The sequence below is a fragment of the Lonchura striata genome, chromosome 7, assembly GCF_050655825.1.
Source record: "Lonchura striata isolate lonStrDom1 chromosome 7, ASM5065582v1, whole genome shotgun sequence".
Lineage (NCBI taxonomy): Eukaryota > Metazoa > Chordata > Aves > Passeriformes > Estrildidae > Lonchura > Lonchura striata.
The window spans coordinates 1,793,358-1,819,484 of record NC_140709.1 but is presented as its reverse complement, the minus strand read 5'-3'; the positions used below and the strand labels follow the sequence as shown (position 1 = coordinate 1,819,484).

The window sequence follows — 26,127 nt, the reverse complement described above, 5'->3', positions numbered from 1 at the left end:
GGTGAGAGGCTCTGCTGGGATTTCCAGGTAGAAAATTTCCTTTGCAGCTCCCTGGGGAGGGCAGGCCTGGAGGTGTGGAGCTCCTCCAGAGCTTCACACCAATATTTGCACAAAAAAAAATTTTGGAAATCAAATCCAATTTGATCCCTTACCTTCCTGAAATACCCTTAAAATCTCAAGAATGAGAGGTTCTGTGAAAATGGATTTTGGTGTTTATTTTAAATAAATCAGACTAAAACTTGGGATGTTTCTCCCTGTCACCCCATGTATAAAAATCAAACATTTTGGTACAATTCTAGTCCTGGCAGCCTTTCTAAACCCAGTAATGCCCCCCCTGCAGCTGCCATCAGGAATGTTTTTAGTTTTTAAAGATCAAGCCTGAGCCTTTAGTGGTTAAGGTTTTTTAACTAAAAGATTCTTTTTAGGATAGGTATGAATGTGCTAATTTTGATAATAATTGTATTAATCATGATGCCTTTCAATGTGTGCAGGGATTAATTAATAAGGCCACTAATGAGGATCTCCTGAAGGAGGGAATGCTGAAATGGGGATCAGAGGGAGTGTGTGGGGTCTCCTGAAGGACAGAATGCTGAAATGGGGGACGGGATGGGACGGGATGGGATGGGATGGGATCAATGGGATGGGATGGGATCAATGGGACGGGAAGGGAAAGGAAGGGAAGGGAAGGGAAGGGAAGGGAAGGGAAGGGAAGGGAAGGGAAGGGAAGGGAAGGGAAGGGAAGGGAAGGGAAGGGAAGGGAAGGGAAGGGAAGGGAAGGGAAGGGAAGGGAAGGGAAGGGAAGGGAAGGGAAGGGAAGGGAAGGGAAGGGAAGGGAAGGGAAGGGAAGGGAAGGGAAGGGAAGGGAAGGGAAGGGAAGGGAAGGGAAGGGAAGGGAAGGGAAGGGAAGGGATGGATTCTTGGCCGGGCTGGGAAGGAGCAGAGCCAGCCGTGAGTCACTGCAGCCAGCGCAGAGGTTGGGCAAGAAGCGCAGCAGCACAATTGGAGCAGCCCCGCTGACCTCAGAGCTGAGCTCTCTATTTAAGATCTGGCTGCCAGATGTTGCGGGAGGATCGGGGCAGCTGCCGAGGCAGAGCCGGGGAAATTCCAGCCCCTCCTGCCTGGCCCGGAGATGATCGCGCCGCTGCTCTTCGGGGCGCTGCTGTGCCAGCAGGCTGCAGCCTGGGGCTTCAGGGATGGAGTTCTGCACAACTCCATCTGGCTAGGTAAGGAACCATCCCTCCTCACCCATCCTGCGCTGAAATTTGTTGGATTCTCCTTACCTGAGTAGCGGCTGTCCCTTTTCACAACCTTACTATTTGTCACTGAACTGCAGGAAAAGGTATTTATTGATTTAAAAGGTAATTAGAGAACATTTCATCTCAACGTTATTTTCCTGCAGCAGGAGGTAAGGTCAAAGCTGCGTTCATTAAATAACAGGGGCTTTGTTTTGAGGGAAAACGAGCCCGAAAAGAAACATTTGCCAAAGGAATGAATTACTTGCTGCGCGAACATGCTTCCCATGCCTGGGGTCCTGCCTGGGAAATGAAATTATTTGGAAATAACAGCGATGATGTTTCCTGGCTCTCTGGAGAGGTGCAGAAATAGGGATGTTGGTTTGTTCGCGGGAAGATTCCAAAAGGGCAAGACAAAAACGCTGCGGGGATGGTTTCTGGTACCTCCAAGAGCTCTGAGGGTTCTTTTCTAGTAATTGCAATTACCTAATTAGCACAGAGCTGACTCAGCACAGAGCCTGCCCCCCAGTGCTCTGTTCTCCAGAATAATCCCTCCAAATCCTCCATCCCCCGGAGAATGTTGGATTTCCCTGAGGATTTCCAGGAATCCCTGGAGCTGGCTGGGCTCAGGTGTCTCCAGCCCCTCTCAGAGGATTCTGCAGAGCACCAGGAGCACAAATCATCACATAAATTATCTTTTTTTTTTTTCCATTTGGCTGCACATTTTTAATGACTCCTCCATTCCCCCAAACCTTCCTCTTGTGCCTCGCAGCTCAGGTGGGGAGGGCTCCAGGAAAGAGCAGCTCGGCAGCTCCAGCTCCAAAATTTGGGATAACAGCTCCATGAACTGATGTCAAATGGAAGGGAAATCTTTTAAAACCCTTCCAAATCCCCCATAGAATGTTGGGCATTTCCCTGAGGATTTCAGGAATCCCTGGAGCTGGCTGGGCTCAGGTGTCTGCAGAGCACCATGAGATAAATCATCACTGAAATTATCTTTTTTTTTTCCATTTGGCTGCACATTTTTAATGACTCCTCCTTCCCCCCAATCCTGCCTCTTGTCGGGAGGGCTCCAGGAAAGAGCAGCTCGGCAGCTCCAGCTCCAAAATTTGGGATAAAAGGCGCTCATTTGAGCAGCTCCATGAACTGATGTCAAATGGAAGGAAAATCTTTTAAAACCCTTCCAAATCCCCCATAGAATATTGGGCATTTCCCTGAGGATTTCCAGGAATCCCTGGAGCTGCTGGGCTCAGGTGTCTGCAAAGCACCAGGAGCACAAATCATCCCAGAAATTATCTTTTTTTTTTTTTTCCATTTGGCTGCACATTTTTAATGGCTCCTCCTTCCCCCCCCCCAAAGTCGGATTTTTTTGGAGCAGCTCCGTCTCTGCCGCTCCAAAATTTGGGATCACGGCGCTCATTTGAGCAGCTCCATGGATTGAAGTCAACTGGAAGAAAAATCTTTTAAAATTATTGCAAATGGAGCAGCTGTGTGCTAATTGGAACGCGTGATAAAAATTCTGTTTGGCTGCACCTCTAAACATTGAGCAGGAGAATAAATAAAAATAAACCAGGGGGTAAAAACCCTGATGGTTTTCTCTAAACAAACAAACCAAAATAGAAATGCACCATCTTGGGTAAGTGCAGCAAGAACAATTCTGGAACGAACCGGTGAGTGGAATTCAGCGATTCTGTATATAAACGAAGATAAAATAGGTAAATTCACAGCCATCCAGTTCGTGCTTCTCGGCATCTAAAATAAATTAAATTGAATAGTAAAGGAAGTAAATTCAGGGACATCTGAGCTTTGCTTTTTTCCCCTTCTGATAAAGAACCAAACTCAAAATTCAGGAAAATTTCCATTTTACCTTTTTCCTCCACAAAACCGTGCTGTGCATAAATAGCTCAATACGTAAAATATATAAATATAAACACCAAATTTAATATATAATATATAATATATAATATATAATATATAATATATAATATATAATATATAATATATAATATATAATATATAATATATAATATGTAATATGTAATATGTAATATGTAATATGTAATATGTAATGTATGATATATAATATGTAATGTATAATATATAATATGTAATGTATAATATATCATATATAGTGTGTAATGTATAATATATAATTTTTATCTATAAGATTATATATCTATTATTTTTATTTTATTATATATTTTATATTGCATATAATACATTATAAAATATAATATACAATGACTATATCATATTTAATATATCATATATTGTATAATATTTAATACAGAAAATATATGTATATAATATATTACATATTACAAATTACATTACATATTATACATTATACATTATGTATTATATATCATAGATCCAATACCATATATAATTATATAAAAATATATTAATATGTTCTATATGTTAAATATAAAAATCATTTAGGTGTAATTTCTTAATTGGAGAGCTTATCCTTAAAAAACCTTGTAGAGAGAAAGAAAAACCTCAATTTTTAGTGTGTTAGAGTGAAGTGCTGCAGAACTCAGGGTTTGTGAGACTGTGAGACATAGATAAGAACTAATAAACGAATAAAGTGAAATATTCCTCTTTATTCAGCATTTATCATCAGTCTCATTCATATTGCACGTACTTTATTGGCCAAATGTTTAAAGGTTTAGCATATCCTAATATATATAGAGCAAGGTGGAGGTTTTAGGGTGGAGGCACCTTCTTCTCCATGGGTTTGGGTGGTTTTGTGTAATTAAATAAAAAAGTCCACATTGCGGGCATGGGTGGTTGGTTATTGTGTTAAAAATAAAAAATAAAAAAAATTAAAAATAAAAATAAAAAAATAAAAATAAAAATAAAAATAAAAATAAAAATAAAAATAAAAATAAAAATATAAAAATAAAAATAATTTCTTAACTGGAGAGTTTATCCTTAAAAAGCCTTGTAGAGAGAGAGATAAACCTCTCTAGGTACAAATATGTGCAATTTGTGTGCATGTTCCTGAAAATGTGGAGTGGAGGCACATCCAGAGCCATAAATTTGGAAATGAGGAGTGAGTTAACCCTCATTAACCTCGCTCGGAGTTCATCCTGCACAGCCCACCTGGAATTGAGGAGGGAGGGGGGAACATGGCCAGTGCAATGTTTATTATTAACTGATTATTATTAACTGATTATAATTAACTGATTATAATTAACTGATTATAATTAACTGATTTATATGATTAACTGATTTATAATTAGCCGACGCCATCAGTTAATGAGGATCTTCTGTCGGGTTCTGGGACCCCCAGAGAAACAGAGCTCACACATGGTGTGTGATGGAGATTTCTCTCTCTCTCTACAAGGCTTTTTAAGGATAAACTCTCCAATTAAGAGATTACACCTAAATTATGTTTATTTTTTGGGCAGATGCCGTGTGTGTCTGTTTTTCCAAAGGTGTTTTGTCACACTGCAGAGGAACAAAAGGGATGGGAGCTGCTGCTCCTCTCAGGGTGGTGCTGCTGCAGACTGTGAAGGCCTGATCTCCCCAGCAATATGTCAATTATTTTGCTTTTTTCCTGCCCAGTTAAGGATTAAATGTGTGAGATGGGATTTCTTGTTGGGACTCAGATGTTTATTAGTTTTTATCTCTGTCACAGTCCCACAAACCCTGAGTTCTGCAGCACTTCAACAAACTAAAAATGGAGTTTTCTCTCTCTCTCTCTACAAGGATTTTTAAGGATAAATTCTCCATTTAAGAAATTACACCTCAATTATTTTTATTTTTAACCCAATAACCAACCACCCATGGCCAGCAATGTGGGCTCTTTTATTTAATTACTCAAAACCACCCAAAGCTATGGAGAAGAAGGTGAAGGAGAAGGAGGAGAAGAAGGAGAAGGAGAAGGAGAAGGAGAAGGAGAAGGAGAAGGAGAAGGAGAAGGAGAAGGAGAAGGAGAAGGAGAAGGAGGAGAAGGTAAAGAAGGATCAGCCTCCACCCTAAAACCTCAGCACAGAAATCTGAAATTCTGCAAAACCTGCTGCCTGTCCATGGTGACATTCTAGCAGAAAGAGGGGGGAGATACCTTTAGAGGGATAAAATCTGAAAACAATATTGCCAGGTGGAAAAAAAAACCCAAAACCAACTAAAAATGGTGAGATTTTAGAGAGCTCAGGAATACAATCACTGCTTTCCAGTCCCCTTCCCTGGGCTCTGCATTCCAGGCTTCCAACCCAATGATTGATATTTTTCATGCCCAGAACTAAGAAAAAACTCTTGCAAAATTAAAAACTTTCAGAAGTTTGAACCTCAGAAATTCTTTAGAACTTTTGTCACCGGCCCCTGTCCCTCACACTGTGCTTTAAATTCATCAATATTGTGGATTCTCTAAGAAAATCAACACCAGTTTCTGTGCCTCACACATTTCCAGGACCATTTCTTGTTGCCTTCTGCAGATCCTTCCCCAGTCTGATAAACATGGAAAGAAAATAATCCCAACTTTTTAAATTCTCATCTGAGAAATGTGGGAAATCGATTTACAGATAATTAAATTACACTTATAAGGTATTGTAATTAAAAATTAGTTTCTAATTGTAACAACGTGAATTATAACATCTGTATTGTCTCACCCTTCTCATGAGACTGAAAATAGAAAAAAAGTTTTTAAAACATTTGAGTTTTAAAACATTTGAGTCTGAGTCAGAAAAGTATCAGCTTTTTTCTCATCTGCACCTGTAACAGTTACACTACAAATATTGCAGTTAAAATAAAAATATCTGCAGGCAGGCCCAGCACTGGACTGCTTCCTGGGGGATTCCCCAGCCCTGCATTCCCAACACAGAATGAGCTGATTTCTCTTGATTTCTCATGAGTTTAGCCATGACAGATTGCTGAGTGACTGAAAACTAATATTTCCTGTGACTAAATCAAAAATTATGCTTGTATATTTTTTTTTTTTTTTTTTGCTTTGCTTGCCTTTAGCCACGCAGATTTGCCAATCTGCCAACCTCAACCAAATGTTTGGGTGACTTTGGCTGAAGCTTCAGGTTTAAAAACCAAATGCTTGTCCAAGGTGGTCCCCAAAAAACCACTTTCCACCTGTTTGGTTGGTGTGCCAACTTTTGGGATGTTTGGCCAATCCCAAAAGATATTTAAAAAAGCTGTATCGGGCACATTTATGGGATTATTCCCAAATAATCTCTGGATTCTGGTGGATGCATGGGAACAGTGGGTCCCTCACCTTCCCAAGGCATCTTCAGAGCCTCAGGAATTAGAGATCCTTGGCTCTGTGCACACGACCTGCTGTGCCAAATTGAATTATACAGGGATTTTTTATGCCAATTATACAGGGAAAGATCCACCTTTAGTCAAGGATGTTACTCCCTTTCACAGCATATTTAAAAATCAGACCTCATGAATGAATTCCTATGAATAAATTCTTAATTAAAAAGGAGTTTTTTGTACTAGAACCTGCCACACTCCCCCATTTTTAGGCTCCTTCAGGAGGGTTTTTTCGTGGAGGATCTGTTGCCCCGTGCCAGGGATGCTGCAGAAGGAGGTTCTCCCTCTCCTCAGAGTGCTGCCAGCAATAGAATTTATTTCTCTGGGCACAAAAACCACCCTGGTAAACATCAGCCTGTGTCTGCTAAGGGCTCTCACCATTCCCAACCACAATTCAGTGGCTTTTTGGAAAAAAAAACCCAGCCAAAAGCACCGACCCCAAGTGTGTCCCTAGAAAATCCATCCTTTATTTTTAAGCTGCAGATAACTACTGTAAAAATGCTGCCTGCTTTCCATCTTTCCTCAGCCCCGTTGGCTGGGCAGAGCTGCAAACAGCAATTCCTCTCAGATTCTGCTAAATATAAGTGAGACCTAAACAAAAAAAAAAAAAAAAATCCCTCAGATGAGAAATGCAGATTGCTGCAAGACAGATTTCCATACATATGGCACCAGACAAGTGCAACACGCAAAGATTGCAAAACTTGTAGCAGCCCTGGCAGATTCTAGGTTTCCTTGGAAAGCTGTTTTGTCTCGGAATTGCCACGGTAAAGTCAAAAATAATGAAGAAATTGCTTTAATTTTCCGTGCAGCAGAAATGTCAGCCAGCAATTGTTCTGGTCCTGCCCTTTGTGACACACGCTCGGATATTTTTATTTGACATTTTCCCCCCTCTCCTTTCATTTCTGCCTCTCCTCTAGCCAAGTAGCTGTGATTTCACTTCTCTGGAAATGCAAAACAAAGCTCTGATTCATCTTCCAGAGGCTCTGGGAGTCCCAGGCAGAAGGATGCTGTGATGGGGATCCAGGAGGAGCTTCCTGAGCCAGCCAGGGCTGGGGATGCTGACTCCAAACTGCTCCCAAATCCCTGCCCTGGGAGCATCCTGGGAGCCTCCCCAGCTCCTGCTGATTTTCTGCTCTTCAAAACCCTTCCAAGCACAGACTTGATCTGTTTTAAACTTCTCCCACCCCAAAATCCTACATTTGGGGGGTCACACACAGCCCTGTGGGTGTCACAAACACTCTTTTTGGGTGTCACAAACAGCTTTTTTGGGTGTCACAAACACTCTTTTTTGGGTGTCACCCACATGATGCCTTTTTGGGCTATCAAAAAACAGAATGAAGGGAATAAAAAGCAGTTCTATTTCTTGAAGAGCCTTCAGGCACATTGAGGGCAGACAAAGCCCCCAGGGGCCACACCCAAAAGTGGATGGTGGCTCATGGCTTTTCACACTTTTATCATTTTGGTCCATTTGCATATTGGAGGTTGATCTGTTCCAATTCCAGCTTCAGCTAATGAAGTCATTGACACCACATTTTCTCCCTCCCAACTCACTTGTTTTTTCCATCTCTCTGCCCTCATTGCCAGGCCTGGAGAGGAATTGTTGTGTCTGCCCAAAATGGGAAAGCAGCAGCTCACACTGAATATGGAGATTGGAGTTATGCACTAAAGAAACGCAGGTTACAAATACATGAAAAATGTAAGAGCTAAAATTTGCAGGGATCACACACATCCACCCTTTTGGGTCACACTCATCACCGTGGGTGTCACAAACACTCTTTTTTGGGGTCACACTCATCACCGTGGGTGTCACACACGTCCCTGTGGGTGTCACCCTCATCCCTTTGTGGTCAGCAGGGCTGAGCTTTCCTGACACTTCCTGCATGGCACAGCTGAACATTTCCTCTTCACCTGTGTTCTAGATAAAGGTGAAACTAAAATATTTGCTTTAAATTAATGGCTTTTTGCAAATGTTAAACTAGATTTTATATGTATCATGTTAAAGTAACTTGGTTATAAAGATATCGTTTTTATTTCTGTTGTTGATTAAGCTTAGACATAGTAGTAAAATTGCTATATCAATGTGTTGAATTCTCTAAGAAAAGCAATAATTTTCTACTTAGATAAAATAACATCCAATGAACATATAAAAAAGACACCTACTACAAATATGCCAACTATCAACACTCACTGTCTGAAGACAGTGTAGACCAAGGCCCAAAAATTAGAGGTGATAAAAATAAACCAAAAAAACCGCATACTCTAAAAAATAGACCCAAAAAAGAACCACAATAAACAATTCTTAAAACATGTAAGCTAGTTTAGGAAAAAAGTTTACTATGAATATGTGAGTTATGTAAGGATAGAATGTAAAATACATTCAGCTCAAAACCCATGTCAGAGTCAGATTTGGGGCTGCACCCCTGATCCCAGAGCTCTCAATAAAAGCTCCTGCATGGAATCACATCCTGTGATGATGTGTGTTCCTAAACAATGTAAATTTAATAATTAATATGTAAGCTATATAACGATAGAATCTAAAATACGTTCAGTTCAAGAGCCGTGTCAGAGCCAGATTTGGGTCTGTACCCCTGATTCAGGAGCCTAAGGAAGATCACAAGAAACTAATTTCAATGAATACAATAGAACAATATAAGTTTAATAATGAATATGTAAGCTATATAAGGATAGAATACAAAATACGTTCAGCTCGAGAGCTGTGTCAGAGTCAGATTTGGGGCTGGACCCCTGATCCCAGAGCTCTCAATAAAAGCTCCTGCATGGAATCACATCCCGTGATGATGTGTGTTCCTAAACAATGTAAATTTAATAATTAATATGTAAGCTATATAATGATAGAATATAAAATACGTTCTGCTTGAGAGCCACATCGGAGTCAGATTTGGGTCTGGACCCCTGATTCAGGGGCCTAAGGAAGATCATGAGAAACTCATGGTTGAATAAAGTCAATAAATACAATAGAACAAGATTATATATCTATATATATATACATATATATATAGATATATAATCTTGCTCTATTGTATCTATATATATATACATATATATATATAGATATATAATTTTAATAATGAATATGTAAGTTATATAAGGATATCATATATAAGGATAGAATATAAAATACAGCTCAAAAGCCGCGTCGGAGTCAGATTTGGGGCTGGACCCCTGATTCCAGAGCTCTCAATAAAAGCTCCTGCATGGAATCATATCCTGTGATGAGGTGTGTTCCTAAACAACGTAAAGTTAATAATTAATGTGTAAGTTATATAATGATAGAATGTAAAATACGTTCTGCTTGAGAGCCACATCGGAGTCAGATTTGGGTCTGGATCCCTGATTCAGGGGCCTAAGAAAGATCATGAGAAACTCATGGTTGAATAAAGTCAATAAATACAATAGAACAAGATTATATATCTATATATAGATAGATATATAATTTTAATAATGAATATGTAAGTTATATAAGGATATAATATATAAGGATAGAATATAAAATACAGCTCAAAAGCCGCGTCGGAGTCAGATTTGGGTCTGGATCCCTGATTCCAGAGCTGTCAATAAAAGCACCTGCAGATAATCACATCCCGTGATGAGGTGTGTTCCTGAATGTTAACCCTGGGATCTGACCCTTTGTCCCTCTTTGTGTCCCCCGTGTCCCCCGTGTCCCCTGTCCCCTGCAGAGCGGGCGGCCGGCGTGTACCACCGCGAGGCGCGCTCCGGCAAGTACCGGCTGACCTTCGCCGAGGCCAGGGCCGTGTGCGAGTACGAGGGAGGGCGCCTGGCCACGCTGCAGCAGCTGGAGGCGGCGCGGAAAATAGGTCTGGAGAACCTCGGGGATCCTCCTCAGGGCGCCCACAGGGGTGTTGGCGTCTCTGTTCCAAGTCTGGGGCTCTTCGGAAACGCCGCGGGGTTTTGCACCAGCTGCCTGCTTGGTCAGGAGGAGGATGAGGGCCAGATTGTCCCCAACCTTCCAGAGAGAATTCCCAATTCCCAATCTCCCAGCCATCCCTGCCCCCTGGCAGTGGGAGCCATTCCCTGGCTCCTGTCCCTCCATCCCTTGTCCCCAGTCCCTCTCCAGCTCTCCTGGAGCCCTTCAGGCCCTGCCAGGGGCTCTGAGCTCTGCCTGGATCCTTCCCTTCTCCAGGGGAACATTCCCGGGGCTCTGAGCTCTGCCTGGATCCTTCCCTTCTCCAGGGGAACATTCCCGGGGCTCTGAGCTCTGCCTGGATCCTTCCCTTCTCCAGGGGAACATTCCCGGGGCTCTGAGCTCTGCCTGGATCCTTCCCTTCTCCAGGGGAACATTCCCGGGGCTCTGAGCTCTGCCTGGATCCTTCCCTTCTCCAGGGGAACATTCCCGGGGCTCTGAGCTCTGCCTGGATCCTTCCCTTCTCCAGGGGAACATTCCCGGGGCTCTGAGCCCTGCCTGGATCCTTCCCTTCTCCAGGGGAACATTCCCGGGGCTCTGAGCCCTGCCTGGATCCTTCCCTTCTCCAGGGGAACATTCCCGGGGCTCTGAGCTCTGCCTGGATCCTTCCCTTCTCCAGGGGAACATTCCCAGCTCTCCCAGCCTGGCTCCAGCCCTGGGAGCATCTCCTTGACCTCCTCTGGACTTGCTCCAACCACTTCTATTCCCATCAAGATATTTTCTGTGCTTGGAGGTGAAAAGTGGAGCTGAGTGAGGGCTCCCCTGCATTTCCAGCTGATTCCTAAGAATCTCCTCATTCATTCAGATCTCTGGGAAAACAATGGAAAATATCCTCCACTCCAGACATTTTTTCACCCTGCTGTTGAGTCAGAAGCTGGCTCCCAGCAGCAGCACATGTGAAAAGGGTGCTTTTGTTTCTTCTGAGGAGCTCCAGGCCCTAAGATGCCACAAATATGTTCCAGTTCCTCTCCACGAAAACATTGGATGGGTCTCTACAACATTGCATTCTTTGGCTACTGGCGTTAAGTTCTCAGCCACAGAATGCATTAAAGGGATCTTTTTGTTTGGCAAGAAATCCTCGAGGCATTTCAGGTATTTAAATTTAAATTGAAAGTGTTTTAAGCAAATGCTTGGGGATTTTAGCTGTCTGTAGTGTGTTTTATTTATTTTTAGAACTTAATGCTGAGAGCCCTTGAGATGGGACTGAGTAAATTTGTCTGACTTCAAAAGGGAAGCAGAGAACACCCTTGGAAAACTCATCCAATGCATAATTGGATTACAAGTGCTGGTAGAGCACTTAAACCTGACTGTGCAGTACATCTGCATGTGATTTGGGGCTTCAGATGAAGAACCAGTAATCACATTGTGGAGAACACAATTCAGTTTTACCCTCTGTATTTAAAATTATCCTCTCAACGTCCTGCCCTCGGGTGTAGCTCGGTTTCTACCAGGCCAATTCCACCCAGGTCACTGAACGAGGCTTTGTGGAATAAGAGCAGCCCAGGAGTGATCATTTTCTGACTCGTTTTCCCTCTGCTGCAGGTTTCCACGTGTGTGCTGCTGGCTGGATGGCCAAGGGCAGAGTTGGGTATCCCATTGTAAAAGCTGGAGCCAACTGTGGCTTTGGCAAGACTGGGATTGTCGATTATGGAATTCGCCTCAACAGGAGCGAGAGGTGGGACGCCTACTGCTACAACCCCAACGGTGAGGAGCAGCCACAGGGCTGTCCTTCTGTCCCCTCCTATCCCCTCCTGTCCCCTCCTGTCCTCTCCTGTCCCCTTCTTTCATCTCCTGTCCCCTCCTGTCCTCTCCTGTCCTCTCCTGTCCCCTCCTGTTCTCTCCTGTCCTCTCCTGTCCTCTCCTGTCCCCTTCTGCATTTAACCCACAATTTATCTGAATAATCTGAGGGCTTTCTGCCCATAATCTGAGGTATTCTGCCTGAAACAGGGTAAATTTTGGGTAAAACCTTCTTTTCTTTTTTGGTCTGAGATACAACAGCTCTGAAAATGAACGCCCTGCCTGGGACTGGCATTCTTTGGAGGAACTGGGAGGAATTCCTAGGGAGGAATTGTTCCCTGGGAGGGTGACAGGCCTGGCACAGGTGCCCAGAGCAGCTGTGGCTGCCCCTGGATCCCTGGCAGTGCCCAAGGCCAGGCTGGATGGGGCTTGGAGCACCTGGGGCAGTGGGAGGTGTCCCTGCCATGGCAGGGATGAGTTTTAATGTCCTTTTCCATCCAGACCATCCAGTGATATTGTAAATGTAGGTGAACCTAATGGGAAGAAATGATGATGTCTGACAGTTCAGAAGGCTGAATTATTTTTTTATTATAACTATGTTAAACTACATACTACTTTCTCTGACTCTATCTCTCACACAACCCGTGATTTTCTCTCAGGAGTTTAGATATAATTAAATTAGATCAGCTATTAGACTCAAGCAATCCTCACTAAAATTCAATCAAGCACTCGCTCCAGGTAAACAATTCCCTAAACCCATTCTACATAAGAAAAACAAGGAGCAGAAATAGAAATAGTTTTCTCTTTTATTTCTCTCTGTGCACCTCTATAAAAAGCCTTGAGAAGGAGAGAAATGTGCTTGCCAGGCTGTAACTCTGTGATTGTCTGCGAGAAGCTCCCAGCAGAGCTCTGGGTGTCATTAGAGGAGAAGTGGCTCTCCAGAGCAGCTCAGAGCCCCAGCACAGACATCATCCCCATCCCCTGCTCTGGAGCTGACCACAGCACCCACTGGTGTGGGACTCAGATTCAGTCAAAGGAAGAAATGAGAGTTTCCAGCCAGGCAAAAGCCTGGGAAAGAGCTGGGGAAGAATGTAAATAATTCTTTATCTCTCTTGTTGTTCACATTGTTTATGGTTAAATTCTATCACTGTGCATCAAGCACTGCACACCAATGGGTTCAGGTGTTTTCACTTCAAGACCAATGGATTTGATCCTTGCAAAGCTCTGTATAAAAGAGCAGGGTATTTTGAATAAATTGGAGTTTTACTCTCAGCAGCCTTCTGATTAGAGACTTCTCATTCCTATCCTGCCTCCACAGCGACACACTGGTGTGGCCACTGGTGGCTTGGGACAGGGACAGGACAGGGACAGGGACAGGGATGGGACAGGGACAGGGACAGGGACAGGACAGGGACAGGGACAGGGACAGGACAGGGACAGGGACAGGGACAGGACAGGGACAGGGATGGGACAGGGACAGGGACAGGGACAGGACAGGGACAGGGATGGGACAGGGATGGGACAGGGACAGGGACAGGGACAGGGACAGGGACAGGGACAGGACAGGGACAGGGACAGGGACAGGGACAGGGACAGGGACGGGACAGGGACAGGACAAGGACAGGGATGGGACAGGGACAGGGACAGGGACAGGGACAGGGACAGGGACAGGACAAGGACAGGGATGGGACAGGGACAAGGACAGGGATGGGACAGGGACAGGGACAGGGATAGGGACAGGGACAGGGACAGGGACAGGGACAGGAACGGGGACAGGGCAGAGGTGGCCCCAGGAAGGGCAGCAAAGCTCAGCTGGGCCCTGCTGCTGCTCCCAGCACACGGCAGAGGCCGTGAGCTCTGCACAGCTGTGCACATTTTGTTTGTGCTCCCAGGGCTGGGCTTGTTTGTGTTCATCAAATAGCTCTGTGGGGTGGGGGCCCGGCCCAGATGTTCACACAGAGCTGCAGAGAGCTCCTGCCCTCGCAGTTTTGGTGTGGGATTGTTCCTCACAGAATCCCAGAATCCCAGAATAATGAGGTTGGAAGAGGTCTCCAAGATCATCAAGTCCAACCTATGCCCTAACACCACAACTAGACTATAGCACCAAGTCCTATGTCCAGGCTTTTTTTAAACACATCCAGAGATGGTGATTCCACCACCTCCCTGGGAAGATAATTCCAGTATTTTATTATTCTTTCAGTGAAAAATTTTTTTCCGAATAGCCAACCTGCACCTTCCCTGACGTAGCTGAGACTGTGTCTTCTGGGGCTTGGGGAGCTGCTGTGCACAGGAGGAAAGCAGAGCTGCCAAAATTGCAGAGGCACGAGCCTGCAGCCCGGCAGGGATTCTCGGGGCTGTGCAGCCTGGCAGGAACAACAGCACTGAGGGGACAGAGACAAAGCCCTGGCAGAAATGAGCCTGAGCTCTGCCCCAGGAGGCCCAAGAGGTCAAGAGGGACTTGTGGAATGGTTGGGGTGTTTGAAGTTTCATCCCAGCTAACAGTGATTGTGGAGTGGTGGAATAGGTTGGGTTGGAAGGAACCTTAAAGCCCATCCAGTGCCAGCCCTGCCATGGCAGAGACACCTCCCCTGTCCCAGGCTGCTCCAGCCTGGCCTTGGGCACTGCCAGGGATCCAGGGGCAGCCACAGCTGCTCTGGGAATTCCAGCCCAATTCCCAATCTCCCACCCATCCCTGCCCTCTGGCAGTGGGAGCCATTCCCTGGCTCCTGTCCCTCCATCCTTGTCCCCAGTCCCTCTCCAGCTCTCCTGGAGCCCTTCAGGCCCTGCCAGGGGCTCTGAGCTCTGCCTGGATCCTTCCCTTCTCCAGGGGAACATTCCCGGGGCTCTGAGCTCTGCCTGGATCCTTCCCTTCTCCAGGGGAACATTCCCGGGGCTCTGAGCTCTGCCTGGATCCTTCCCTTCTCCAGGGGAACATTCCCGGGGCTCTGAGCTCTGCCTGGATCCTTCCCTTCTCCAGGGGAACATTCCCGGGGCTCTGAGCTCTGCCTGGATCCTTCCCTTCTCCAGGGGAACATTCCCAGCTCTCCCAGCCTGGCTCCAGAGGGGCTCCAGCCCTGCAGCAGCTCTGTGGCTCCTCTGGAATCTCTCCAGCAGCTCCAGGAGTTTCTTGTGCTGCTGTCCCTGAGTTCTCCAGGTGCTGGAGTGGACTGAGCTGGGAAGTTCTGGGCTCAAGGACAATGTACAAACTCAGGGGTTTCATCCATTCATCCTGTGCCCTGAATACCCTGACACAGCAGCTCCCTCTCCCCAGCTCTAAACTGGGATAAATCCTAAATTCAGGCAGGAATTCCCAGTTGGGTCAGCCCCACTGTCAGGGAGCTGGCAAAGTCCAAATGGGCTCTGGATCAGAGCAGGAGTGGTTTCATCCCGAAGGGAATGTGGAGCAGCAGGAACAGCAGGAGTACAACAGCAGGTCTGTGATCACGGGCTGGTTTCTGTTTGAGACACTCTTGCAAGAGGTTTTCTGAAGAAGAAAGGATGAAATCTGAGTGTCGGTGTGATGTGCAAGTACAGCTGTAAAACTTGAGAGAGCCAGAAATCCCAAATGCCTTTCACATAAAACACAGCTCTGGCCCCAAACCCCCTGAAGGCAATGAAACTTTTGCAGTGAATTCAGTGAGGTTTGGATCACGCCTCCTGCTTCCAAAATATCTCCTTCCAAAAGCTGGGTGTCCAGGTTTGAAAATCCAGGTGTCTGCTGAGGAAGGCAGGAGCCTACCTTGAAATGGAGAATGTAAATCCCCTTCCTCTGAATTATTATAATTTTGAAATGAAGGGGCTCTCGTGCAAAGATGTGGGAATAGGAATAACAGTTCTTTACTAGGGAAACTAAAAATAAAAATGCAATAGTACAAACCAAAAAACCAACACTGGCAGAGTCAGAAAAGGCCCCGACTCCCTGTGGGTCAGGGAGGTGGCAGCAGTCCCATTCCATGGTGACTGCAGCCCTCCTGCAGTGCCAGAGCCTTTTGGTCATTGAACCCAAATATTGCTCTGATTCTTAAGAGTGTTAAGTTTTCTTTGATAGTTCTCCTTGCAATATATAGAATTCTGAAAGTGGCAGTGGATTGGAGGATGAAATTGCCACCTCTCCAACCACACTGGTCAAACCAACAGCCCATCAATTCTCTCCTCTCACTAAAAAGAACACAAAACAATCATTATTTACATGAACAGTGCGTGAGAACTGCAGTAGAAATATGTAAACGTTATCAGAAGGCTAAAGAAGATTCATGAGAACTTTAAAACTCTCAAAAGAACTATAAAAGAAAACTTAGCACTTTTAAAAATCAGGGCAACACCCAAACAACCTTCACCAGAATCCAATCCAGCAATCACTCCAGGTAAAGAATGTCCACACCACATTGCACATGGGGAAAACAACAGAGTAGAGATAAAGATTGTTTTCTCTTCTCTCTGCTTCTCCTGAGAGACAGAATTGTTTCTCTGTCCAGAGAATGGGAATGCCACCCACCTGACAGCAGCAGAAACCTCAGCAGATGTCACTGTGGAGGTGGACAGAGCACAGACACGCACTGTGCAGGGACAGCAGTGGCTGCTGCTGCTTTATTCCAAATTATTCTCAAATTTTACACCCTTAAAAAGCATGGTGGTAAGCCATTAGTTACATTATATTCTTTGGACAAAGCAGTAGCTTGTATTTTATTGTATTTTATTGGTACAAAGCAGTTAACCACAATAATGAATTAGGAGCTTACAACAAAACTCTAAGGGACGAATGCTGCTCGCTAAGGCTGCAAATATCCCGTACGTGTCTGTTTTATTGGTTTCCATGCTAACAGCCTTGATTTCTTCCTTGCCGCGGATAAATTCCTATTTTATCAACTTCTCCCGCTGCTAACTCGGTTGTTCAGCCTGCAGAGCAGCCGCTGAGCCCGTCCACGAGCAGCTTTCTCCCGTGGATGCTCGCCCGCGATTCCTCCAGATGCCCAGAACCCGGGCAGGAATTAAAAGCTCCACTCTCGTGCTTTAGGCAAAGAGTGCGGAGGGGTTTTCACGGACTCCAAGCACGTCTTCAAATCGCCGGGCTACCCCCGGGAGTACGAGAACGAGCAGGTTTGCTACTGGCACATCCGCGTCACCTACGGGCACCGGATCCACCTGCAGTTCCTGGACTTCGACGTGGAGGAGGACGCGGCGTGCCTGGCCGACTTCTTGGAGGTCTACGACAGCTACGACGACGTGAGCGGCTTCGTGGGCAGGTGGGGCAAGGCCGGGCGCGGGAGCCGGGCCCAGGAAGGACGCTGCTGGGAAATGGGAAATGGGACATTCATGCTGGGAATGGAATGGCAGAGATCGTATATGATATATATATATATATCATATATAATGGATTATATGCTATATATATAACATATGACATATATATATATAATATATCATATATCATATATAATGCATGTAATGTATCATGTATAATGTATAATATATAATATATAACATATAACATAATATATAACATACAATATATAACATATAACATATAACATATAACATATAACATATAACATATAACATATAACATATAACATATAACATATAACATATAATATATAATATATATATATATATAATATATAATATATAATATATAATATATAATATATAATATATAATATATAATATATAATATATAATATATAATATATAATATATCAGATAAAATAGATTAGATATAATAGATTATATATTAGATATAATAGATAATAGATAATAAGATATTAGATATAATTATATATTATATGTTCTAATATATCTAATATATTAGATATATTAGAATACATAATATATAATGTCTAATATATTATATATTATATAAGTAATATAATATAATATAATATAATATAATATAATATAATATAATATAATAGCTATTATAATATATAATATATTAGATATTAGATATTACATATTACATATTATTATATTATAGATAATACATTATATATTCTATAGTAGATATAATAAATATATACTATATAACATACAAAATGCAATATAAAATATATAGTATGTGACATATATGGTATATAGCATAGTCTATATAATATACTATATATAGTATATATATCATATATACTATATATAGTATATTATGGATATAATATATTGCATATGCCATGTAATATATAGTATAGTAACTATACACCATATATTCTATATATTCTATATATTCTATATCCTATAATATATACTTTACATTTTATAATATATAATAATATACATAATGCTTGATATATTGTTTAGTATATATATTATATATACCATATAATATATAAGGTGCAGTATACTATAAAATATATAGTCTATAGTCTATAATATATATTGTATATTTTACATTATAATAATATATACAATACAAGATATGTTGTATAGTATATATAATATACTATATTATATATACCATATAATATGTATGGTATAGTATACTATATATTTAAATATTATATATTATAAATATAGAAATAAACATTAAACATATATATATCAATATAAAATACTTACAAGAATAAAACAATTTTTGGAATGCTGTAATGATCTGAAGGACTCATTGCTACCAAAGACTTCGAAAAAATTGGTTTTCTATGTGTTTTTTAGAAATTATTTTTCTTTAAAATGCTTCTTATTTTTTTTAAACTTTCGTAATTTTTTGTGTTATTTTTATAACTAATTTTTCTCCTCAGTCTGCAAGACTTCTTAGTTCCTGCTTATCCCAATTCTCCAGGAAGTCTCAAACATTTGCATTTTGAGTTTCTTTTAATTGAGAGAGGTGTTAGACTGTTAACAAAAATATAAAATATATTTAATTGAAGTTGCAATCTGCCAAAGGTATTTTTTGACAATATCAGAAGAAGGGTTGAATTTCACCTCTCCTATTATTAATTTTCTTTTTTTTTTATCTTTAGTGCTTGTTTTACTTACCTTTTATCAGCCATATTTTTGTCATATGAAGTAAAAATTGGACTTATTTGGAATTTGGAATTATTCCATAATTTGGAATGAAAATTAATCTTTTCCAGAAAATTAAGGCAATATTTCCAAAAAAATAAAGCAGAAAAAGTGCTAAAAACCCACTTTTCACACTCTTTTGCAAATTGTACGCAGCAAAGCAAGGACTGAGTCCATTTTTGCTTTTAGGGATAATTAAAATTGATTTTTTTTTGGCAGTGTTGTTCCTCTCTTAGTCTTGGCTCACTCTTCCTTTCCTCAACCTCTTGTGAATTGGCTTTTTTCCCTTTTTTCATTTATTTCCTGCAGATATTGAAACCTGCCTCCAATCCTACTGTGGGATGATGCCAAAAATTTCTTTAGGAAATTGCTTAAGCATAGAATTCCAATTAAATCAATTTATATTCTTAAATCAATTTATATTGTAAATACATTAAATATTAATATAATCATATTTAATATATAATTTATAATATAAATATACTACATATATATTTAATATCCCCTTGACTCCCATGGAGCAGGGCTGTGCCATAATTCCTTTAATTCCTTTAATCAAAATTTCTTTTTTTTTCCAGGTTTTGTGGAGATGAGTTGCCAGATGACATCATTAGCACAGGTAATTTATTTTCACTCTTTGTGGGAAATCAAAAAGCCACTTAATTACTTAGAAATAAATGAAAATCAGTCTAATTAGAGGGAAGTGTTCCCTAAAAAAATTTAAAACCTCAAAAAAAAAAAAAAAATCTGGAAAAAGTTAAGACTCAAAAATCGTATCTGAAAAATCTTAAAAGACCCAAAAAATACACCTGAAAAACCCTTAAAACTAAAAAAAAAATACTTTTGAAGAAAAACCTAAAACCCCAAAAAAAGATATCTGGAAAAAGTTAATACCCCAAAAATATATCTGGAAAAAATTTAAACCCCAAAATGTAGGTGAATAAAAATAAAAAATCCCCAAAATATATCTGAAAAAAATTTTTAAATCCCCCAAAATATATCTGAAAAAAATTTTAAAATCCCCCATAGATATCTGAAAAAAATTAAACCCCAAAATATAGGTAAAAAAAAGAAAAATCTGCCAAATAGAGGAGAAAAAAAATTAAAATCCCACAAAGTAAATGCAAAAAAAAAAAAAAATTAGAAGTATGCAAAAATATATGTGAAAATATTAATAACCTGCAAAATATATATCTAAAAAAAGAATTTCAAGACTTTTAAACCCAAACTAAATGTGAAAAAATTTTAAAAATCCCACAAAATACAGGTGAAAAAAATTAAAAATCCCCAAAATATAGGTGAAAAAAATTAAAAACCCCAAAATATAGGTAAAATAAATTAAAAATCCCCAAAATAGAGGTGAAAAAAATTTAAAACCCCAAAATATAGGTAAAATAAATTAAAAATCCCCAAAATAGAGGTGAAAAAAATTAAAAACCCCAAAATATAGGTAAAATAAATTAAAAACCCCCAAAATATATGCGAAAAAAAAAAAAAAAACCCACCCAAAATATTGGTGGAAAAAATTAAAAATCTCCCAAAATATATCTCAAAAAATTTTAAAGTCCCCCCAAATAAATGCAAAAAAAAATAGAAGTATGCAAAAATATATGTGAAAATATTAATAATCTGCAAAAAATAGATCTGAAAAGAGAAATTCAAGACTTTTAAACCCAAACTAAATGTGAAAAAATTTTAAAAATCCCACAAAATACAGGTGAGAAAAATTAAAAATCCCCAAAAACTTACGTGGAAAAAAAAAATCCCCAAAATATAGGTGAAAAAAATTAAAAATCCCCAAAAACTTACGTGAAAAAAAAAAATCCCCAAAATATAGGTGAAAAAAATTAAAAATCCCCAAAAACTTATGTGAAAAAAATTAAAAAAACCCAAAATATAGGTGACAAAAATTAAAAATCCCCAAAATATATGTGAAAAAAAAAAAACCCACCCAAAATATAGGTGAAAAAAATTAAAAATTAAACCCCAAAATATAGGTGAAAAAAATTTAAAAAATCCCCAAAATATAGGTGAAAAAAATTAAAAACCCCAAAATATAGGTAAAATAAATTAAAAACCCCCAAAATAGAGGTGACAAAAATTAAAAATCCCCAAAATATATGCGAAAAAAAAAAACCCACCCAAAATATAGGTGAAAAAAATTAAAAACCCCAAAATATAGGTGAAAAAAATTAAAAATCCCCAAAATATAGGTGAAAAAAATTAAAAACCCCAAAATATAGGTGACAAAAATTAAAAATCCCCAGAAATTTATGTGAAAAAAATTAAAAAACCCCCAAAATATAGGTGAAAAAAATTAAAAACCCCAAAATATAGGTAAAATAAATTAAAAATCCCCAAAATATAGATGAAAAAATTAAAAATCTGCCAAAATATATGCGAAAAAAAAAAAACCCCACCCAAAATATAGGTGAAAAAAATTAAAAACCCCAAAATATAGGTGACAAAAATTAAAAATCCTCAGAAATTTATGTGAAAAAAATTAAAAAACCCCCAAAATATAGGTGAAAAAAATTAAAAACCCCAAAATATAGGAAAAATAAATTAAAAATCCCCAAAATAGAGGTGAAAAAAATTAAAAATCCCCAAAATATAGGTGAAAAAAAATTAAAAACCCCAAAATATAGGTAAAATAAATTAAAAATCCCCAAAATAGAGGTGAAAAAAATTAAAAATCCCCAAAATATAGGTAAAATAAATTAAAAATCCCCAAAATATATGCGAAAAAAAACCCCACCCAAAATATAGGTGAAAAAAATTAAAAATCCCCAAAATAGAGGTGAAAAAAATTAAAAATCCCCAAAATATAGGTGAAAAAAATTAAAAATCCCCAAAATATAGGTGAAAAAAAAATTAAAAACCCCAAAATATAGGTAAAATAAATTAAAAATCCCCAAAATAGAGGTGAAAAAAATTAAAAATCCCCAGAATATAGGTGAAAAAAATTAAAAATCCCCAAAATAGAGGTGAAAAAAATTAAAAATCCCCAAAAATATAGGCGGAAAAAAAAAAAAGAAAAAATTAAAATAATGCGGAATAGAAGCGAGGGCACGGGCGGGCCCGCGGGTCCGTGGCAGGGTTCACGAGTGGAATTGTCCCACCAGGGAACGTGATGACGCTGAAGTTCCTGACGGACGCCTCGGTGACCGCGGGCGGGTTCCAGCTCCGCTACTCGGCCCTGCCGCCCCCCAACGCCTCCGGCCCGGCCCGCGCCGCCTTCGCCGCCGGGAAGTTCGGGATTATGTGAGCGCAGCACGCGGGACAGCCCCGGCCTCGCGTTGGGCGCCCAGGTGTTGGTGGAATTCCTCCTCCAAGACGTGGTTGCAGAGGAAATCCGCGTGGATGTGCTGTTGGGTCTTGAGGAGGTTATTGTGAGGATTGTCTTGGTCTGCGGCCTGGGTAGAGGCACACACACTGACATCCTCCCTGTCTGTGTCTTCTTCTCTTCCCACCCAGGGCTGCTGCTTTATTTTCTATGATATATTACATATTACGTGTTTATAGTTTTCCCCCAATACCCACTACATGTATTACAAAGTGCTTTTCTACTCTAAACCAATCCATAAGTGCCAACATCACCAAGAACATGGAGGCGAGGAAGAAGGAGGAGGAAGAACAGGGTCATCCCACTTTCCTCCATCTTAGAACTTCTGACCCCCATGTACAAAGTAAAAACCCCCCTGTACATGTGTAAAAACCCCCCTGTACAACACTAAAATTTCCCCTCTGTTTTGTAACTACTTTTACTATCCCATCTAACCCTTTGTGACTGCTTGTTCCACCTCCAAAGTTGGTAACTCATCCCATGGTTCAAACCCAAAATCACAGCTGTTTCCAGCTGTGCCAGGGCCTCAAATGCTTTGACCAAGGCCTGGAACCTCTAAAAATGTCTGAGGGACATTTGGAGTTCCCACACGCACACAACATGGTTCAGGCTGAACTCAATCCAGAATTTTTGCAGATTTTTGTTTTGTCTCTTTTTTGGTTTTTTTTTTTTTTCATTTCTCCGTCTGTGTTTTTGGTTGTGCACTGTTTCGGTAAGAAATACACTAGGGAATAAATTATGAAATATACTTACAAGGGTTATTTTTAGAATACGAGTGTAAAATTCATTGCTAACAAATATTTAAAATTATTTCTTTCTATGTTAACTGCTCCTTCTCTTCATTTCTTGCACCACTTGAACCAACTTTTTGTGTGACTGTCACGATCGTTTTTAAATTTACGCTCTCTTTATTTCCCTGGATTTCCACATATTTATTTTTTTAGACCGTTGCTTTATTTCCACTATTCTCTACGCATTATTATTATTTTTTGTTTTTAATTAACTGATTTTCTTGAACTGGAAAGGCCTTCAGTGTAAGCTCATTTTTACACAAAAATCCATCTTGTGGATGGCCTGGCAGGCACCAGGTGAAGAAAATTGGGAAGAGCACAGGATCAGCTGGATCCACACTTTGATTTTCTTGGCAGATCCATGGGTTGTGTCAGGGTTTCCTCATCCAGAGCATGAAGTCCTTTCAAAAGAATGAAAGGAATGACTTGGTAAAGAGAATAAAAGTGGTGAGAGGAAGCAGCAGGAGGAACTTCTCACCGAGCACGGTCAGAAGACACCACCGAGGTGCTGGACCTTGTTTACACGGGTTTAAGACTGTTTTAGTTGAAATTGCTGAATTTAAATAATTTAAAATTATTCTAGTTGAAATTACTGGATTTAAAATCCTTTAAAACTGTTCTAGCTGAAATTGCTGAATTTAAAATCCTTTATGACTCTTCTAGTTGAAATTGCTGAATTTAAAATCCATTAAGACTGTTCTAGTTGAAATTGCTGAATTTAAATCCTTTATGACTGTTGCAAGTTGAAATTGCTGAATTTAAGTCATTTAAGACTATTCTATTTGAAATTGCTGAATTTAAATCCTTTACGACTGTTCAAGCTGAAATTGCTGAATTTAAAATCCTTTATGACTATTCAAGTTGAAATTGCTGAATTTAAATCCTTTAAAACTGTTCAAGCTGAAATTGCTGAATTTAAAATCCTTTATGACTGTTCTAATTGAAATTGCTGAATTTAAATCCTTCTCCAAATGTTTTTACCTGAAGCAGCATTAAAGCTACCTCTGGTCTTATCCCACCAAGTTTGCAGTGAGTTATTTTTGTTTCTTGCAACCATTATTAATTTAAAGGAGTAAATGGGTTTTGTTTCTGAGAGTTTTCTTGACTCCAGCTCTGCTGAAATCTAATGCCCACTATGAATTTTCCTGTGAATTCCATTTTGTTTGGAGCATTTGTATTCCTCATCCCCTGAATTCATCAGGAATGGTTTTGTGCTGGAATCCGAAATGCAGGGAATTCTCAGAATTGTAAGGCAAAGGTTAGAATTAAACCCAGGATTTGAGCTGAGACCTTGGAAAAGGCTTCCAAACTTAAGTGCTAGGAGTGAGAATGTGGATTTATGGTTTAATGCAGAGATGTATTAAGTTAGGAAAGGCAAAGTTTAGAGGTTTAGAGTTTAAGATACAGAAAAACTCAAAGTAGTTCCAGAGGTAACAAGGAGTTCAGAAAGCAGCACTGTAGGTTTGTGTGTCACAGCATGATTGGCTAACAAAGCTGACACACAAGTCCGTAAGACAAAATATTTAATTCAAAACTATAAATGTCCTCATTGGCAGTGTTTTAGTGGTCAATAAATTTTTAAAAGATCTTATAACTAAAGGTCTTGTGACTTTCTGAGCCGTGCAGCGAAGATGTGAGCCCAACTCACCTTTCCTGCCTGTTGAAAATATAAAAAAATAAATCACACCATCTAAAAAACTCAGAGGTTCTGTCTCCAACTTATTCGAAATTCCATCAAAAATCCCCAGTTTTGTACAAGGATGATCTTAAGATCTAATCAGCCCCGGTTTTGCTTTATTTCTTCTAATTCTCGACGGTTTAAATTTATTTCATTTCTGAGCTCTTATTGTCATCTCGCTGGGAATATAATCCTGTTTCCTGGCTGTACTGGAGAACAACATTGCTCCTCTCCTGGTTATTTCCGACACTTCACTCGTGCTCCATGAAACGAGTTTCACATCCCCACATTCCTGGGATTGTAAGTGTATTTAAAATGTGCTTTTTAATCCTGCCACCTTGTGTTCACAGCGCCTGTTGTACCACAGCATTCCCATTTCCCAGCACCAGGGCTTGTCCATAGGGAAGAGAATAAGGAAAAACATGGGGAGAATGTTAACATTTTTATTTATGACCTCGGGGTGGGGTTTTTGTTGTTGTTTTCTTTAACTGGGAAGCGACAGGTCTTGGATGGATAGGGATGAGAACCAGGGAACACCTGGAATCCCCACGGGATATTTTTTGGGGAAGAAACCCAGGACAGCCATTCCTAATGGTTATCTCTGCTGGCACAGGGAAACACAGATCCCTGCAGGGCTTTCCAACCCTTTGGGTTCGCTGCCAGGGCCGGGAATTTCCTATTTCACCCCCAGAGGGGCTCAAGGGATTCCGGCTACGGAGCTGGAGTTCATTTCCAGTCATTAATTAGGGATTTGACCTGACCTGAGCTGACCTACAGCTCCGACCTCGTCACGAGGAGCGGCCGGAGCTGCGCCAGGACACGTTCGGGTGGGAAATTAGTTTTTCCAGCAGAGCGTGCTCTGGCACTGACCAGGCTCTCCGCGGAACGCTCGCGGCCCCGAGGCCGCCAGAGCTCTCAGGGGTGCTCGGGGTGGGACGCTCGGGCAGGGTAAGGCGGCGGACATGGACTTTTCTCCCTTTTTCCGCCGTTATTCTCCGATCCCGGGATGCGCGGCAGGCCCGCTCCCACCGAGCGCCCTCAGCGCCGGCCGGCCCCGCCCCCCCGCGCGCCCCGCCCTTCCCGCCGCGCCTCCGCCAATCAGCGGCGAGGGGCGGGCGCGCGGGAACCCCCCGGGCCGCGCT

General features: G+C 40.9%; 1 protein-coding gene across 1 annotated transcript; it reads left to right on the top strand.

Annotated features, from left to right (window-relative positions):
* Positions 1–1,064: 1,064 nt before the first annotated feature.
* TNFAIP6 (TNF alpha induced protein 6) lies at positions 1,065–24,325 on the top strand. The gene is made up of 6 exons (XM_077784838.2): positions 1,065–1,223; positions 10,199–10,336; positions 11,986–12,147; positions 17,195–17,423; positions 19,749–19,789; positions 22,296–24,325. The coding sequence occupies exons 1-6, from the start codon at positions 1,130–1,132 to the stop codon at positions 22,436–22,438; spliced, it is 807 nt and encodes a 268-aa protein (XP_077640964.2). The 5' UTR covers positions 1,065–1,129; the 3' UTR covers positions 22,439–24,325.
* The last annotated feature ends 1,802 nt before the right edge of the window (positions 24,326–26,127 follow it).

What these genes read in the sequence shown, in the direction of transcription:
- TNFAIP6 (XM_077784838.2), top strand. Translation starts at nt 1,130, where the DNA reads ATGATCGCGCCGCTGCTCTTCGGGGCGCTGCTGTGCCAGCAGGCTGCA. An exon ending in GCACAACTCCATCTGGCTAG is followed by an intron (nt 1,224 to 10,198) that starts GTAAGGAACCAT and finishes TGTCCCCTGCAG; the next exon opens with AGCGGGCGGCCGGCGTGTAC. An exon ending in AGATGACATCATTAGCACAG is followed by an intron (nt 19,790 to 22,295) that starts GTAATTTATTTT and finishes TTGTCCCACCAG; the next exon opens with GGAACGTGATGACGCTGAAG.